Source organism: Podarcis gaigeae, assembly GCF_964106915.1.
Source record: "Podarcis gaigeae genome assembly, chromosome: 5".
Lineage (NCBI taxonomy): Eukaryota > Metazoa > Chordata > Lepidosauria > Squamata > Lacertidae > Podarcis > Podarcis gaigeae.
The window spans coordinates 30,701,124-30,719,145 of record NC_139681.1 but is presented as its reverse complement, the minus strand read 5'-3'; the positions used below and the strand labels follow the sequence as shown (position 1 = coordinate 30,719,145).

At 42.9% G+C, this 18,022-nt stretch overlaps 1 protein-coding gene across 2 annotated transcripts in view; it reads right to left on the bottom strand.

The window, feature by feature from the left end:
- Positions 1–18,022, bottom strand: part of HK1 (hexokinase 1) — a 51,239-nt gene that overhangs the window by 12,137 nt on the left and 21,080 nt on the right. For both annotated transcript variants that reach the window (XM_083740594.1, XM_083740593.1), the window contains exons 2-9: positions 13,731–13,893; positions 11,212–11,360; positions 6,653–6,772; positions 5,601–5,696; positions 4,765–4,864; positions 4,463–4,646; positions 2,584–2,739; positions 1,798–2,031 (exon numbers count right to left, since the gene is read on the bottom strand). In XM_083740594.1, the coding sequence (XP_083596720.1) occupies positions 1,798–2,031; positions 2,584–2,739; positions 4,463–4,646; positions 4,765–4,864; positions 5,601–5,696; positions 6,653–6,772; positions 11,212–11,360; positions 13,731–13,893 (1,202 nt within the window). The remainder of the gene's footprint in view (positions 1–1,797; positions 2,032–2,583; positions 2,740–4,462; positions 4,647–4,764; positions 4,865–5,600; positions 5,697–6,652; positions 6,773–11,211; positions 11,361–13,730; positions 13,894–18,022) is intronic.

Below are 18,022 nucleotides of genomic sequence, written 5' to 3'. Positions count from 1 at the left end.
GAATTTTTCCTTAATTAAAGGTGTGGGGGGGAAATCACTGGGTCAGGCCAAGGAGCTGTCTAGACAGTGGATAAATAGGAAACATGTGTCCCAGCTAATTTTGTTGGACTACAACTCCCATCAGACCCATCTGATGGGCTGGACTACAGCTCCCATCAGTGGTCAGGATGATGGGAGTTGTAGTCCAGCAACATCAGGAAGGCTACAGGTTCCCCATCCTAATCTAGTGTAATAGCAGTTTGCTTTATAGATACAAGGCAGAGCTCCTAATGATGCAAAAACAGCACATATAACTGCAATCCAGACATTAACTGAGAGTCGATGCCATCTGAGAGATGCAAGGAACTTTCCTGTGTCATAGTCCCACACCTGACCAATACAGGAGAATGCTGTGGGAAGACTAAAGGACATGGTTCTTTCTAAAACTGGTAATGCCACCACCAGGAGAGTGACAAAGCCAGCGTGGGAAGGAGCCACATCGTCCAGCTCTTGCATATGGTTCCTCTCTGCAGACATCACAGGAGCAGAGTAAGAAATAATCGCAGGAAGTAGCTCCCACGCTGCTCCAGCATTGCAGGCCTAATGGACGGGGCACTGGGAATGGGGTGCCTGCCTAGCACACAGATACTGATCCACACCCACTCTGCTTATATGCACACACACACAGCCAACACCAGAGGTGGGTGGGAGAACGGCCATTGGGGTCTACTGGCTGAGTGATTTTGTAGAATCATGGAACTGTAGAGCTGGAAGGGTTCACAAGGGTCATCTAGTCCTACCCCCTGCAATGCAGGGGCTCAAACCCATGTTCCAGAGACTAAGAGTCTCATATTCTACCAACTGAGCTAGGCAACAATAAAATGCTTAAATCAGCCTGCTGAAGTAAAGCTAGCTATGAGAGACTTTTGTGAAAAAGAGATGGTGAGCTCAGCTCAGTTCTGCTACTGAAAACAAACTCCTAGGCTCAGAATGTGCTTTGAAACATATAGAGAGGCTTGGAGGGCCACATTTTGCCCTCTGGGAGCCACAGGTTCCCCAGCCCCAGCAATATAAACCTTTGTTGCTCTGTTTCACCAAGACAAGTTATCTTCCACATACAGGCAGATATGTTAAGAGTAATATCCAGGCAACACCAAAACAAAACAAAACAAAACAAAACAAAACAAAAAACAAAACAAAACAACGAGCCTCCACAACTGCTTTTCCAATGGTGTAGCATCACTTGTTTATTTTCTTTATTAAATTTCTATACCACCCAAGAATCACAGGGTGGTTTGGAGTGTGTAACTGCAAAGTACCCCCTTGCATCTGTATGGTACAAATTAATGGGGGGGGGGGATAAACTACAGGCTATTGCATGTTATGGGCACATCACTGCTATGTGCAGAAAACTGTAGTTGTAAAGATTGTCTGCTGCAAGCAGCTACCTGGTATCCTGAGGGATAGCTTGGCTGGTAGAGCCCAAGACTCTCAATCTCCGCGCCGTGGGTTCAAGCGCACATTGGGTGAAAGATTCCTGCATTGCAGGGGATTGGACTACATGATCCCTGTGGTCCCTTCCAACTTCTATTATTCCATGTGCATTGCAAGCACTGCCTCCTGCCTAACTTACTGAGCTGCCTTTGGACTGTGATATTTACAGCCCACTTTCACCTCCTTTGAGAACTCTGTTTACTTAGCACAAGTCCAGAGCACACAGCCAAATGTCAGCTGGATGTGCTACATCTCTGACCTTTTGCAAGAGACAGTCCCTAACAGGTGCCAAGATGTAATTATGGAAACCTGGCAGGCTCTTACTGCGGATGCATCTTGTAAAGGGAGCCATCAACCCCCACGGTGGTGCGCAGGCGGCCCACTCCCTTGTTGTCCCGCAGCTGGTTAAGGATGGCACCCAGAGTGGCAGCCACCAGGTTGGCAGAGCGGAAGGAGACGATTGTGCACACGTGGTGGACGGCGACGCAGTCTTCGTGGGAGGGCTCAACCCCAAGACGGGTAAGTATCTCCTTGGCCTTTTGCAAACCCTCCTTGCTCCTAAAAACAGAAACCGCAAAAAAAAGTTACGATAAGGTAACACAATCCTGACAGATAAGCAGGTTGCTCACCGAGGGAGAGTGTTGCGAGAGTCTGAGAATGGGTGCAGCAGAGTCCCGTGGAAATCTTGCGAGGAAAGGAAGGGGAAGGGAGGCTGAGATTAGAATCTGCGATATTAAGAGCCTACGGAGCACAAAGAGGTTTTCAGTTCCACTGTGCTGGATTTGGGTGGTGGGTTCTCTGTACTGTGCACCATTTGTAATCAGCGGGACCAGTTAAGGGTAAAATTCTGGAAGCCATTGTTTTAAAATAGGCCACATGGCGCAAAGCCAGAAAATGTCAGGTCAAAAGGCTGCAGCTTCAGAGGACGTACATACACTGAATGTCATTTGAAAGCTGGAAAGTGCTGCCTATTAAGATAATGACAAAACTCTATTTTCAAAAGCCCATCCAGGAGTTGCTCTTAGAATCCAATTGCATATATTCCACTACATTTCATTACACAAGTATTCTAGGTTGGAAGCGTAGGAGGAAAGCTTCAAAGTTACTTACTTCTCCATGGCAGAAACGTGCTTTGTTTCTAGCTTCCCTTTGGTTAAAAGTTCGGGAGTGATTCTCCCCTCAAAAAGAAGACCTTCTTTGGCCATTTTGACAAGGATCAGCCTGACGAGCTCGCCCATGTACATGCCACTGACCATCTTCTCAAACCTGGAAAGATATTACGGCAGAAACACAAATCAGACACACTCACGAGTGGTTTACAGGCGTGTGGCCCGCTCCTGCATATAGTTACCCAAGATCAATTCCCAATAGGTGCCGATGGGAGGCATCCTTAGGGTTCAACTCCTTCTTTAGCCATCATGCTTACAGTGTGGAAATCCGGAGCAAATCACTCCCCCTCTCAGCTGAACTCAACCAAGACCACCCCCCTTAAAACACACAAACACTTGCCAACAGTATAAAATTAGGAAAGAATGATGGGTAGCAAAAATGAAGGGAACTTCCACTCACTCAAGGGCGGGTCCCCCAATTTCTGACAAATTTTTCCCCAGCTGCAAGAATCCCTCTGCCATGCTAGTTCCCCAGGTCATTCTAGAAAGTCCTGAAACCATCCACAAGTCTTCTTGGGAAGTGGTGAGCAAAAGGGAAGGAGGCAAGAATGGAAGGAGGCTCTGCTCGTGGATCTAAGGTTCCAAGCCTTAAGGTGTAACTCCCAACCACAGGTAATTATGGAAACCTTTGGGACAGGCATGAAAGTCTAAAACAAGAGGGGGCCACTAGGGGGTGCATTGGAAGATGGCTGACAATACCCCGACCCACACGGGGTAATTAAGAGGCTGTTATGGGAGTAGGCAGCCTCCCTTGTTGCCCCAAGGAAATGGGGAACACTGCCCTTGCCTGCTGTGCCCATAAATCACCCCCTAATTCGAAAGAAGGGGGTGAGGGCCCTAGGCAGAATGCCCCCGTGTGGACCTCGGCTCTCCTGGACGCTGTCTCTGATCGCGCACTAGTTGCAGCAATTTGGAATAATTAATTACAAAAGAAGCAAATGCACATATTTCAAGTGAAGAAGGGGAGTGAAGTCTGCTAATTTAAGTGACCTCTGCGAAAGAAGACGACGGGAATATTTTACGATGAAGATACACCAAAGGCTGGGTATGTAGACAACGGGACTGAATGGGGGGGGACCTTTTTTACTTTCCTTCTATGTGATTTACAAGAACCCCTCCTCATTAGAATCGTTGGTTGAACTGACCCAAGCAGGATGATTAAGGTCTTTGTGGAGATAAACTTTAACCAAAAGTATGCTTTATGGAGATCGAGAAGCAATAAGAGCTTTTGGGAATGGCACAGCAATTAATTCAGAGTCGCCATCTTGCCAAAGGATTTATAGCCGGGAGGAAGAATGGACTTGTTTTCAGACTGCATTCCTAGTGAATCTCCTCAGAGGTTTTGAGAAAGGAGGCAGATTGGTGAAGATTAATGACGCTAAGACTGTTTTGATGTATGGAAGTGATGGTATATGGAAAACGTCTGGATATGGCTACTGGATAAAAAAAATAATATCCACGCAGGATTACAAACTGTTCTAACCAGCTTGCGGAGATTATCAGAGGTCACAAAGAGAAAGGAAAAATATATGAAAATAACAACAAGAGATGTGGAAAAACAATAAGAAAGGACTGGGTAGTACTGTGAACATCATAAGGTTAGATTTGTGGACATTAAAACAGCAGTAAGAAGCAAGAAGTTGATTGGATCCCCTCCGGAACTTGAAATATGGGTACCCCCAACAAAAATTTAAAATTCGGCTGTGTAATTTGGAATTTATGTAATTTGGTTTGATTTGATGTGATTGGTCGGTTAATAAAAAATTATTCTTAAAAGAAAGTCTAAAACAAGAACAGTAGAAGAAAGGAAGCTCAATTACAATTGCTTCCCAGGGTTAACGGAACCCCGATCGATCTCCCTGTCAAATTCAGTCCGGATGTCTTCTAACAAGCCATCGTCTCCAAACGCTCCCCATTCGGTATTGATGCACATCCGCCCTTCGTCGCCTTCCACTAGATCAATGTGTCTCATTTCTTCCATGTAGCAGGCGTTAGTGCCGGTACCTTAAAAGAAGGCAATGGGATTCGTCAACAGGCTTTATATAGAGAGAGAGAGAGCGCACGCGCAAACCAAAAATATCAACATGCATTATGCTTGGAAAAAGGAATCAAATGTCAATACCAATGATCAAGCCAACTTCACAACGCTGGTCATCAAATCCACAGGTCATCATGGTCCCTACGGTGTCATTGACAACTGCCATGATGTCTGCATCGTAGTCCTTCGAAATGAAAGGGAATATTTCTAATATGCAATTTTAACAAACACCTTTTGATAGGCATATTCTACTTGCTACTGTGACTGAGAATCTCAGTAAATGTTATTTACTGGGCACATTCTTTAGGTCTGCTGGCTGTTCGTGGTTTCATATTTTGTCCCCTTATTACTACTAACCCAGGGTCTCAAGATCCTTTTCTTCTCAAAAACTCCATCAGCCAAAAAAAAAGACTCATTGACTTCTGGACCACTGAAAGACCTATCCTATCCATGTCAAATGCAGCTACATACACAGAACTTTCCACTACTTGAAACTATCTTAGGTTTCTTTTCTAGGTCCATTGACTTGGCTGCAAGTCCCATTCAATGGGGGATTCAGCTGGACGAACTTCCAAGTTAACATGCATAAAACTTCACTGTGATATTAAGAGAGGATTGTTTGAATCTAAGGCTGTTAAGTCTAAGGAAGTTTGTTTGGTATATAATATTATCTAGAACAAGAAATGCTATATAGCCCCCTCCCCAAGAAATTGGTTTCTTAGTCTGAACATCTTCTTGGCTCAATACTTTTACTAGGAGTTAAAAGCAATGTGAAATTAGCGACCATCTAATCATTCTACAATGACACTGAAAAAGACTGACACAATTCCTGACATCTGCAAGTAACAAAAGATGTTCCATTATCAACCAAGTTCATGTATCAATGCTAGCTATATATGTATATAAAAAGATAATCTTACCCCACGCTTCTTGATGGCTTTGTTTAGCAACTTCACTACATCGGCTCCCTCGACACCACTTGCTTTGAAACGTTTTGTCCAGGTTATTAGAACACCCTAATGAAATGAAAAATCAAATCAAATAAAAATAAAATAATGGCTTAAAGATATTAGGCCCAGTGTTTCTCTGAGTCAAGACTCACTTTTTCAGTGTCATGGGGGGGAAATGAGTTGAAGATCAGTTTTCATATGTGGTGACACTGCTGAATTTCCTACGCATCAATTTGCTCACGTTCTCATGGAGGACATGATACAGGTGAACAAATCTACTCACATACTCCATTACCCACCCTTGCTACCATTATACATCTCCATTTTGGAGGTACCATGATCAGGGAATCATGCTTAACAGTATGCATATACAGTTCACATGCTAAATTCTTCCATTTATATGGGGCTCTCAGTGGTCTTCTTCGTAACATTAAACAGGTCCATACTTCCAAAATCCAAAAACACTGCATGCTTCCTGGCCACGTGCTGGGAGAGATGAAGTTCTAATTCAAGTGTCTTCCAACAGTTTTCACACACAATATTGCAACAAGAACAATGTTCCAAGCACGTTCAGTCGAACCAAGTCATATCAGCTAAAGGGCACTTTAGTACCATCTAGCTGGGGAAGATTCACAGCACATGTTCTTTCTGCCTGCCAGAAGTCCCTGCTTCAAACTCTGCCACCTCCAGGTGGGGCTGTGGAAGTTGAATCCGTGGAGCACTGCTTCCAGTCAGCATAGACAGAGTACTGAGCTAAATGGTCTAGCAGTCTGCTTTTGGGTAAGGCAGGTTCCTATGTTTCTTCTGCACAGTAATAAAGTTGTGCAGTGTTATTTGTGTATTTATGGATCGCTTCCCATGAAGCATCCCAAAGCCATTCCACAATACCGTAAAAACATATATATAAAACAAGTGTATACATGAAAACAATTTAAAACCGTTACGTATATAAAAACAGATTCAGACAATTACATATCTAAAAGCAATTTCAGATGCAACACAGATGCCGCCTGCATTCTTACCTCATCTAACTTGGTTTGCCTGCATGGAAAAGAAAATGTGAACCCAACAGGCAACTTCTTGTTCTTGATTTCCTGCTTCTCCATGAAATCGCCTAAACATTCAGCAACGTGGTCAAAAAGCTGAGGATAAAGGAAGGACAATAAGACAACATTTTAAAAGCCTGATAAAAATAATAATTGCAGCTTCATCCCCATAGCCACTACTGGAAAAATTATTAGGTGATCCCATACCAATAAATACTATTTTGGTGGCAGTCCTATAAAACTGGAACATTTGAAAAGTAAGGCTTTCGGGTGGAATTCAATGTAGTGTTAAGCAGATCACTCAGTCAGGGCAAGCATTTTATGCTTGCTTGAAGGAATGATCTGCTCTCTCCTCCCACTTGGGGAGGTTCTGGGGGTTTCCTGAACCTCCCCAGGCCAATTTCAGGGTGTGCAAGGGGAGCGGAGAGAAGCCCTGCTGCACCGGCAGAACACCTTGTGCGAGCATCCTCTGGCAGGACTACACTGTTGAATCCGGTCCTTTGGTATGCATTTCATACATGGGGCCAGAATCCTCCGTTGAAGCCATAATGCTCAGCAGACTTCTCTGCAAACAACTCTCACTGGTTGTCACTGCAACCGTAAACACACTTCCTTAGAAGCAGGTCAGAGTGAAATCCATGGTACGGAAAATGTTGTCACACTAGGAAGGCATACATCTTCCTGATCTTCTAGTCACTGCTAGGTTATTGTCAGGGACTGGGCAGATGAAGAGGAGTGGTGGAGACCACCTCCCCAGGAGCATCCCAGAGGAGGAAAGGGCAGATAGCATAGATCTACAGGACTGGTTTGACACAGGGCACACCCCAGAGGAAGAAGAGGGAAGAAGTTGAGAAATAATGAGAGATGAAGAGCTAGGTAGTACTGAGCAGACAGGGCCCGAGCAGCAGCTGACTGATATGCTGTCGCTGGAGAGTCTCCCAGAACCCGTCCTGTGCCCTAAAACCAGGTGTTCACTGAGAATAGCAGAGCAAAGGGCTCAAAGGCGGGGGACCCTTAACAGCCACTGTAGAAGAGGGCAGGAGTCTGATGAATAGGGAAGTACGGAGGAGGGAGAGACGTGGAGCTTCACTTGGAGCAATGTTAGAAACTGAAAGGTGCTTGGCTGACTTGCCTTGGCATCTGGAATCATAATAAAAAGGACTATAAAGCCTGTGTTTTCTCTGTCTCTCTGCTTTCCTGAGCAATCAGCCAGAAGCTGTCGAAAGCATCCTGACAGTTATGGCTTATGCCATAATAATAATAAAAAACCCAATAGCCTGTTCCATAAAGCTCTCTTTCCCCAATTCTTTGTCATTTTAACTCTGTGAAACACCCTGATAGCTACGATGTGCATGTTCTGCCTCCACTGTCAGAGTCAGTATTCCTCTCAATGGCAGTTACTGGGGAAAACAAGTGGGAAGAGCACGGTTGGGTTCAAGTCTCTTGCGGGTTCCCCATAGGCTTCTGGTTGGCCACTGTGAAGACAGGACACTGGACCAGATGGGCCACTGACCTGATCCAGAAGTGCTCTTTTGATGGCCTTAGTGTTAACTTTAGTTGTGGTTACAACACAATCTGGTTTGAATTAACCGTGGTTTGCTACACATTATACTAACCATGGTCAACTCTGAAAAGGGAAGGCAGGGAGGAACTCATGCAGGGAGAGGGAAGGACGAAACATGAGCCTGCAGCACATTTCTGATCTCCTAACCATAGTTACAAAATTAGAAATATTACCTCTGCACTGGGTAATAAAGTTTAGACTGGCACTCTCAACAGACATTATCCAATGCATTTCATGTCACAGTTTAGCAACTGGGTTTAGAGTAGAAATGCCCATTTGGCAGGTTAAAAACCTCTACAAGCAAGTATATTATTATTTACAAGGCTAAACAACACTCATACACCACAAATAAAAATAATGAGCTAAATCAAATATTCCTGATTTAAATCTGGGGTGATTTTGTAATGCTAGAAGAATCTTCCTCCTTAATTCCCCACCCCCCGAGGAGCCCAACACCCAACTGCCCCTTTTTAAACAATTGCTTTTAAAAGTTACAGAACTGCGGGTGTCACAGACCTACTGAGTTGTATTCAATGGTGTCATTCAGCTAACTTTAAAGAAAAATCACCTTCCCGATTCCACTGATGGACATTTTACCATCAGTTGAGTGGCAAATCTGAATATAGCCCATTGCTTTCTGGAACGAAATGTTTGCAACACTGGAAAATAACTTTCCGTTTGGGGCTAGTCACGATTTGCCTCTTCCACTCAGTCCTCCTTCTCCAGCTGAACTATCCCAAGCAAGCATTTTCAATTGGCAGCTCCTAAATGCATTGATGAATCATAACCAGAATGCCGATTCCATGCAGAGCGAAAATGTCTTCTCCCATTCTTTAAAAGCATATGCCTGGAACTGGTTTCATATTTAATTTATGTAGAGCTTTTTATTTTTATTTTTTTACGTAGCACTATGCAGGCAAACGATGCAGAACTCTTGAGCTCCAATTACAGTTTCAGTGCTGCAGCTCTTTCCATGCCATGGAACAGGTGTGACAAGTGCTGCAATGGGGAACCTGGAAATGGTGGCACAGCACAAATTCGACTAGATACAGAACAAGAGAATTGGCTCCTCTGATGCTTGAGCCTTTACTTCAAGTAAAATCCCAAAATCTTCCATGTTTTGTTTTGTTTTTAACATAAAGCCATTTGCTTTTACATTTTATCCTCCCCATTTATCTTCCTTGCAAAGTCACAGAAAATGCCCTATCATTTATCTCCAAAATCTTTTGGGGGCAAGCCTAAAGCTTGGTGAGCCTTAAAGCTGTTGTTGGCATCCATTTGACTTTTACAGCCTGGCAACAACATGCGTGTTCCAAAACTGAACAGGCCAATGCATCCCTTCCTGCACTGCAGGGGGGTGGGCAAGATGACCCTCGGGATCCCTTCTAGGAAGAGGCGTAGGGCTCAAATCACCAAGCTGCCAGTAAATAGTGACAAGAGCAGTGCAGCTTTAGGGCCCAACCTCTACTCTTTATTTTACTTGTTGCGGTGGAAACAGCAGCTTGTGTTATCTTTTTAAGCCAGAGGAAGTTCCTAAGCTCTTCAGATGCTGCTGGACTACAACTCCCAGCATCCCTAGCCATTTGATATGCTGGCTGGGGCTCATGGGAGTTGGAGTCCAATAACAAGATACTTAACATGCCATCAGAAATCCAAACACCTGACAAAATTATGTAAGGTTTGCCCCCATCCCTGGCACCTTAGCATTTCGATACTGGTTCATTAAAAAAAATTGATTCTAGTGCCTAAGAAACTGAAATGTCATGGAGCTGGGATATTGGAAGGATCCTGAAAAACATACAAATACATTTTAAATAACTATGAAAGAGTATTTGCACTGTCATCGTTATTGAACCACAGGCAGAATAAGGTGTCGACCGCAGGAACGCAACAGACTTTCCCCAAAACATAAAACAGAAGAAATTTGGTTCTTTGACTACTGTTTGACTGATGCCGACCTCTCTCATTCAGTAATGACCAACAAGACCATTTGGGACATTTAGGAGAGCCACTTTCACATGCTGAAGTGACTGCGCAGATGTTTTCAAGAGCCAAATAGCAAGAACAGCACAGGCGAGCCTGGAATCTACTGGCTCAAAGTGGGAATTTCTGCAACAGCAAGAAGATTCCCAGAGTGCCTCTGCCTAACCGGCCAAATTACTGACATTCAGGCTTAACGGCCATGCTGCCAGCATACAGGAAACCAGGCATTAAGGCTCATCCTAGGGGAAGCAAGATAAATAAATGGCAATGGATTGGGTAAAGTAGGCTTTTTAAAAAATGGCAGCATTGGTGACAGCAGATTCCAATACCTGTAACTTACACAGGAGCTTTTGCTGGGGGAAATAGGAGAAACTCCTCCAGCCTTTCTTGGTCTCACCAACCATCCATGTAGCTTCTACAGCCTGAGTTGCTGGCTGCAAAATGTATACTTGGACCAATTTGCATATGCAAGGGCAAGAGAAAGAAAGATAACAGCAAGTTGTTTGTGACTGTAGCTGAACTGCTGTATTATGAATCTTGGGTCACAAAGTTAGAGGGGTATAATAAGTGTACAAATAAACAAAAAAAACAGCAATACATATTTTAGCTCACAACTGGGTCATCATTTTCATGCCTATGCTGCCTTCCAATTCAACAAGTCATCATTGTATAGGAAACATTGGTTTGCAATGAATAAACTAGAAGAAATTATCACAAGAATCCAGTTTCCTAATATTAAAAAAAACCTAGTATTCTGCATTATTCTCAACAGAGAAGTTGGCCTCAAAAATATGCATCCTAACTTTCCACCAAATGATTTTGAAGGTAAGTCTTTTACTTCCTTTAAAAATTCAAATTACAAGGTAGTAGTTTTTATTTTATCCTTCAAGACTATCAGAAAATCCAAACAATACCATGTGGAAGCTTTTTCAAAAAATGTTTTATAACCCTCATATATTGCAAGAACATTCCTAGGAAGCAATCTTACCCGTGTTCCACTGCCATGCATAATATCCTCGGGAGTGTTATAAATCTCCGTTTCCATTTGCACCGTCTGCTTTTTCTCATGAGACACTTTCACTCGCAAAATACGAAAGTAAGATCCACCAAGATCCAGGGCAATGAAATCTCCTTTCTCTGTTTTGGATGAAACAGAACATCAACACCTAAGCATCAAATCACTCTGGGTGCACAATGAATCTTTGCCATCTATTACATAAAATAACGCATTGGGTACTGAAAGTTAAACTATCAGCATTCACCTTTTAACACTGCAAATATATCTGATCAACCCAAGTGATTAGCCTCTTCCTATCTAATCAGACAAGCAAAGACCACAATCCTTTATTTGTTTGGAGACTAAGATTACCAATTAAAACAACCTATGGAATGAGATTAAAGAAAAACCCAGTGTGTGTAAACAGAGCACAGGCAAACACTGAAGTTCAGGTACCTGGATGCAGATGCAAATACACACACTCACATACACCCTCTACTCTATTTTAAAAGGATGTTCAAACCCTCAAAACAGGCTCTGCATCAGCCTACAAGAGACTCCAAGTTGCCCTCAGAATAGCAAACTGATTTACTTCCTGGCCTAATTTCAATTCTTCATTGATTTCTGAATTTTCATTAAGCTTTAAAAGTGGCAAAAAGCAGGAAGGGTAATAAGCAAAATACAATGTTGGATCATTTATGACACTGGCTGGCTTACCATTCACTTTCAGTTTCACATCATTCTTACTTTATCACCACCAACGCATTCTTGGCCACCTGGACACAATCAATTTCGCCCATACAAATAAGCCTTGGACATCATACCCACCCAACAATCTTGCAACACAGCTGTAACTTCCCACTAAAGCAGCCTTGTTTCTGTCTTCAGCACTAACATCACACCCACGTAAAATGTCAAGCATGGATTTTCCCTTTTTAGGTGTTCTATTACTCTTTCCAAAGAAGGTTTCCTTCCAACAATGTTCTCATCTCAGCAAAAATGGCAACAAATTCCTTACTCTCACCTGCCTCTCTTTGGGCCTGTCCACTCATGTGGGTAAGAAATCAATGAAGAATTGAAATTAGGCCAGGAGGTAAATCAGTTTGCTATTCTTAGGGCAACTCTGAGTCTCTTGCAAGCTGATGTTACAGCAGTGTTTTTGCCCGAAGTTATGCAAATCGTATTGGGTATACAAATTGACTCGTCTTGTTTGCCACCAAAATAGGGAGACCCAAATCTGTCAGTTTGGGAAAACACATTTCTAAATAGCAGAACAAACTACACAAGCATCCAAGAGGCAATACTTTCAGGGCTGCCGAGGAAGAAGCATGAGATCTGGGAGCTGCATCCCAGAATCCGTGCACCGCCATGGCTCTTTGATTATGCTCCATTGTGCATCATTACCAGGACCCATGATACTCTGTTTGCAGCAAAGCTCTCCAAATTGTGTATTATAATTTTATTTATTTAGCAAGCAGCTCTGCACTCCATTTTTCATTAAATATATATATAATCTCAGTGACTTAGGGCAACATAATATCCAGGACCGGTATCATTTTGAAGCTAATGTGATTTTTAAACCATTCTGTCGATAAAACCAATTAAATATCACTGTTCTGTACAAGTACTGAGCATTAAGCAAAATGTGCAAACAGACTTTTATCACTGTAGTCCATCGCTAGTTTAGACTGAGCCCCATTAGCTTTTTTTAAAAAAAGGAAAAAGGAAAAACACACACTAGAACAGATGGCCTTTTTCCCCTAGAGTAATTGAACGATGGAATACACTTCATACAAATGCAGCACTTCAGAAACATCCACCCTGGGATATGTTGCAAATTAACACCCTGTCTGCACACTCACATCCAAGTCAACAAGACACTTAAAAACTGTAACTTGTATAATCAGTTTTACACTATTATGCAAACCTGCTTAATATTTGACTGAATACTTTATGCTGCATATGTATTGAATCTTTTGGCAGCTGGGGGCATACAGGGATTCTTTGTCCTACGCTTTTCAGAAACTGAATTTAAGATTAACCACAGTTTAGGGTTTGGATAGCTAACTAAACTGTGTTTAGTCAAAGGCAGAAGCAGAAGCTTCTTACCTCTTCAGGGCAGCACCAAAGAAGGAAGGGCCTGTGTTATATCTGAATGCAGCCACTGTGTCTAGGTATTGAGCATAGACTGCAACTTGTTTGATTTGGGTTTCAAACACACTGTCTTCTTCTTAAGTTTGTACAAGCAACACACCCTGACCCCAAGACAACAGGAGCCAAAGCTACTGGCCACAGGGAAACAGGCTGAGGTTTGTTTCTTTTTAAAAACACTGTTTCTCTTTGGTACAAACATTGCTGAGAGTTTCTTTTAGTTTTACATACTTGGACCACTTTATGCATACATGTGTAGCTAATGGCTCTCATTGTGCACGTAATAGTAACAAGAGATTGTTCTGGTTTTGTTTCAGAAAACTGTTTGTTAAAGAAGCACAACTGCACATAATCCTTACCTGTGCCATCAGGAATAGACCTTACAAATGTAGGAAGCATCTTTACTGAGGCTGTTGGGTTAAAGTCCCTGGAAAGTCCATTCTGCATCTCTCTCCTGAAGCGTCCCATAATATCCAGCAGAGTTTCATCAGAGAGCCGCATGGCGTACAGATATTTATCGATCTGGAGGGGACATAAGCGAAAAGCACACAACGTTCAGACCTTGCACCGTTTTGTGTTAACTTAACTACATTCTTCATTTGTGTCATTTGATTTCCAGCTGGCTCCATCCCAAGTGCTTAGGGCAGGTAACAATATTTTAGCTGCAAAGCTCCCAATTACAAAATAATTAACCACCATCTTTCCCTGCCCCCAACCCTATCCCTGGCACCAAAAGCCAATTAAAAGGTCTTACACTGCTTCCAAAAGACCCCTAGGCTTCGGCCTCCGTGGAAGACAATTCTCGAGTCGAGAGGCAGCAACCAAAAAGTATTTGTGGCCCTGGTGGTGCATAAATGGCAAGGTTAAGAGGTGTTTCCAGCTGATCTTAAAGGTCATGATGAAACACAGGGATGGAAGCCATTACTGAGATAGAATGACTCCAAGTCTCTTAGGGCTCAGTGAACCAGCACCTTGAATGGAGCCCAGAAAGCAATAGGCAGAAATTGTGCACAAAGAAATTATTTTGTCATCAACGTTATCATCATCCTCTTGTCCTTCTCTATTTAAAAGCCCACTTAGCATTTGATTCAGTTAGCATTAAAAGGTGAACCTATCTAGTCTACACTTTCCAACACAACAGGTGAACCAAAATATAGCCATCTTCTGAAATTCATGCTTCTCCAAATTTTGAAATCATGTTCTCCAGCCAAGTTATGTGTACAAAAATGCATACACATGGCTAAGGTTTGCATAAAATACACGCATTTGTGAAAACAACATAGAAAAATGCATTAGATTAGGGAAAATATAACACAGGGGGAAATGCATAGGGAAAATACACTGTCCTCGGGGTTCTGCTGACCCTCCAGAGTGGATCTGGGAGAGACACAGGGGGCATGCAGGGGAGGGAGGAGAAAACCCCATTGTGCTAGCTAGGGTCTTTGTGCTGGCTTCTGCTAACGCAACAATGGGTTGATTTCTAGTGGGTCACAGTTGGGGATATACTCTAGTAACTACCAATAGAGCAGTAGATTGTGACATTCTGTGCAGCTCAGCTGCTGAAGGCGATGAGAGACAGGGCTCTCCAAGTGGGTATTACTAAATGCTATTTGCGACAAGCAGCAGAGCTGCAAATGGAGAAGTCATGGGTTCCGTTTCAAGTTTTGGAAAAGAATGTTCTGCGACAGGCACAGGCTCTCCTGCCTGAAGCACAGACAGCTTGTTCAGATTCCTTTCTGCTATGCCCAGCCTCTTCACTACAGTGGTACCTCGGGTTACATACTATTCAGGTTACAGACGCTTCAGGTTACAGACTCCGCTAACCCAGAAAGAGTACCTCGGGTTAAGAACTTTGCTTCAGGATGAGAACAGAAATTGTGCTCTGGCGGCACGGCGGCAGCAGGAGGCCCCATTAGCTAAAGTGGTGCTTCAGGTTAAGAACAGTTTCAGGTTATGAGCGGACCTCCGGAACAAATTAAGTACTCAACCTGCGGTACCACTGTATTCTGCTCTAGCAAAAGCTATCCATGGCCTTGATCCAAAGGAGCGCAGGTGGTCCTCAAATGGTGTGACCAACACAGCATCCCCCAAAGCTTCATCCCAACCCACTCTGGGAACTGCCCTACATGTGTGTGGACAGACATGCTCACAACCACAAAACTACAAACAAAGATCCCAAAATGCACTATTGCTTAGTCCCCCCGCCCCCACCTATCATTCATCCAATGGAGGAGGGAAGGGACTCCAAGAATAGCTCTGGAAATGGATCTTTCCTTTTTTTTCTTTTTGACAAAGTAATAATAATAAATAAATAAAAATGTGCATTCCATTTGTATTGTATTGCACCATTCCATTGTAACTATCCAACCTCCCAAAATTTCAACACCTCTTGTGATGGTTTGGCCCCTTTCTGTTTTAACAGGGCAAATTCTGCAAATACCTTTTATATCTCCTCAAAATCATTTCTCCTGCATATTCCCCATCTTACCTTAATAGTGCTTTGGAAATGGATCTAAATGCATAGGCGGGCTTATATGAGAGAAGCCGGTCCTTGATATATTTGAGTCCTAAGTTATTTAGGGCTTTAAAAGATTAACGGCAGCCCCTTGAATTGTGCTCGGAAGTAGACAAGGAGCCAATGAAACCATTTAAAAAATGAGGATATGCATTCCATTTGCTTCCATTTGAGAAGTAAAGAGGAGAAACATTCTCAATCTTAAAACCTGAAGAGTTGCCAGATGGACCAATGGTTTGATCTAGGATGTGGCAGCTTCCTATGGTCCTCAAAAAGGGAAACATTTTTTACATTTTAAATTTTGCAGCATCTTTAGAAAGTGCAGAAACTGTTATGGCTGTTTAATCTGCATTGCAAGCAACTTCTAGTCTCCCCATGTCAATAAACATTTTTGGAGATGGAAAACCACTCTGCCTAAAGCATAACTTTCCACAACTGTCCCTTTTGATGTGATATGAGGTACAGCTTAATCTTCTGATATGATAAAACACAGCATAATCCTAATAAACCAAGGCTCATGGCCTCCTACTGCTTTCTGCAGTACACATGACCATCAGTCCCAGACTCTGTAGCTGTATATCAGGGGTCACCAACACAGTGCCCATGAGTGTCTATGCACCCACAAGGCCTTTCCTGGCACCCACAGGGTCACCTCCACTTGTTGGAATTAAGAGTTGAAAGAAGCATTCTATTGTGGTGTATATATACTACCAACAACAGTTTATCTGATATGCAAATGTGCCCATAGGCAACCCCTGCAAAGTTCATGTCCCCAATCCTCAACATTTGCCATCATGAAACATTCCAACAAACTCGAAAGGATGTGGTTTGTTATTGCCTTGCATGCAATACACACATTATGATCTTACTAAATATTACATTCAGCAAGAGTTGTAAAGCAAACAAATAGAAGTTACCGGTGGGGGGGCAATATTCTACTAAAAGTGCAGCCATGTTTTATTACCAAAGGCCTGACATGGTCACAATGACATCCTTCCAACATGATAAAAGATAATCTTTCTTTACTCCTTCTAACCACCTACTCCTAGTGCTATAAAACTTTATAGAAGAAAATTGGAAAGCTACTCAAGAACAGATTAGAAGAGTTTTCAGGCAAATTACTGATCATTACAAGAAACCACTCCGTACATTAGCACTCTAAGGACTTTTACAATGCACTGATTGCAGTGTCCTAATATCACATAAAAGCAGGTAACCTCCCAAGGATAATATATAGCAGCTGGAATCCAAATGTGCACCTCAATCATATCCACGGGTTTAGCCAAGGCTTGTGCCACAATACTCAAATCAAATCAAATCAGGCATGTCCTGCAAAAGACATACAAGGACTATTTGCAACCTGACATAAAGAGAGAAATATCCTTGCTACTGTTTCAGACTCACCCAGGCATTAGGAGATTGGGATCTGGGCTTTTAGAATGGGACACAGAAGACAGGTTGTTGCCCTAGCTCTCTCCAGCACAAACACACACAAAAGCTGCACAGGCTTTTCATCTTTGCTCTGGCTTCTAGTCATTAAGGCCCAAGCACATTCACACATGGATGTAAGGCAAATGTAAAGGACCCCTGGACAATTAAATCCAGTCAAAGGCGACTATGGGGTGCGACGCTCATCTCGCTTCAGGTCAAGGGAGCTGGCGTTTGTCCACAGACAGCTTTCTGGGTCATGTGGAAAGCATGATTAAACTGCTACTGGCACACAGAGGACCGTGACGAGTGCCAGAATGCATGGAAACGCCATTTACCTTCCCACTACAGTGGTACCTATTTGTCTACTTGCACTGGTGTGCTTTCGAACTGCTAAGTTGACAGGAGCAACACATGGATGTACACAAGCTACAGCAAAACTTGGGCTCGTGTGCTCCTTCCACACCCTGCATGACTAGGAAAACAACTCCAGAAGGTTTTATGTCCACTTTCACTAACTGAACCAGAAGTCATAACTTAGCACTAACTCTGCTTAGTTGAAACAAGCCAGCATCATAACCCATAGTTTGGAGTTGGCTTATTTTGAAGCTGACCATTGCTAGCATGAACCACAACCCCCAGTTCAGACTGACTAAGAAGCCACAGTTAACTAAATGTTTTGAGGATAAAATTACAGAAGCTAACTCT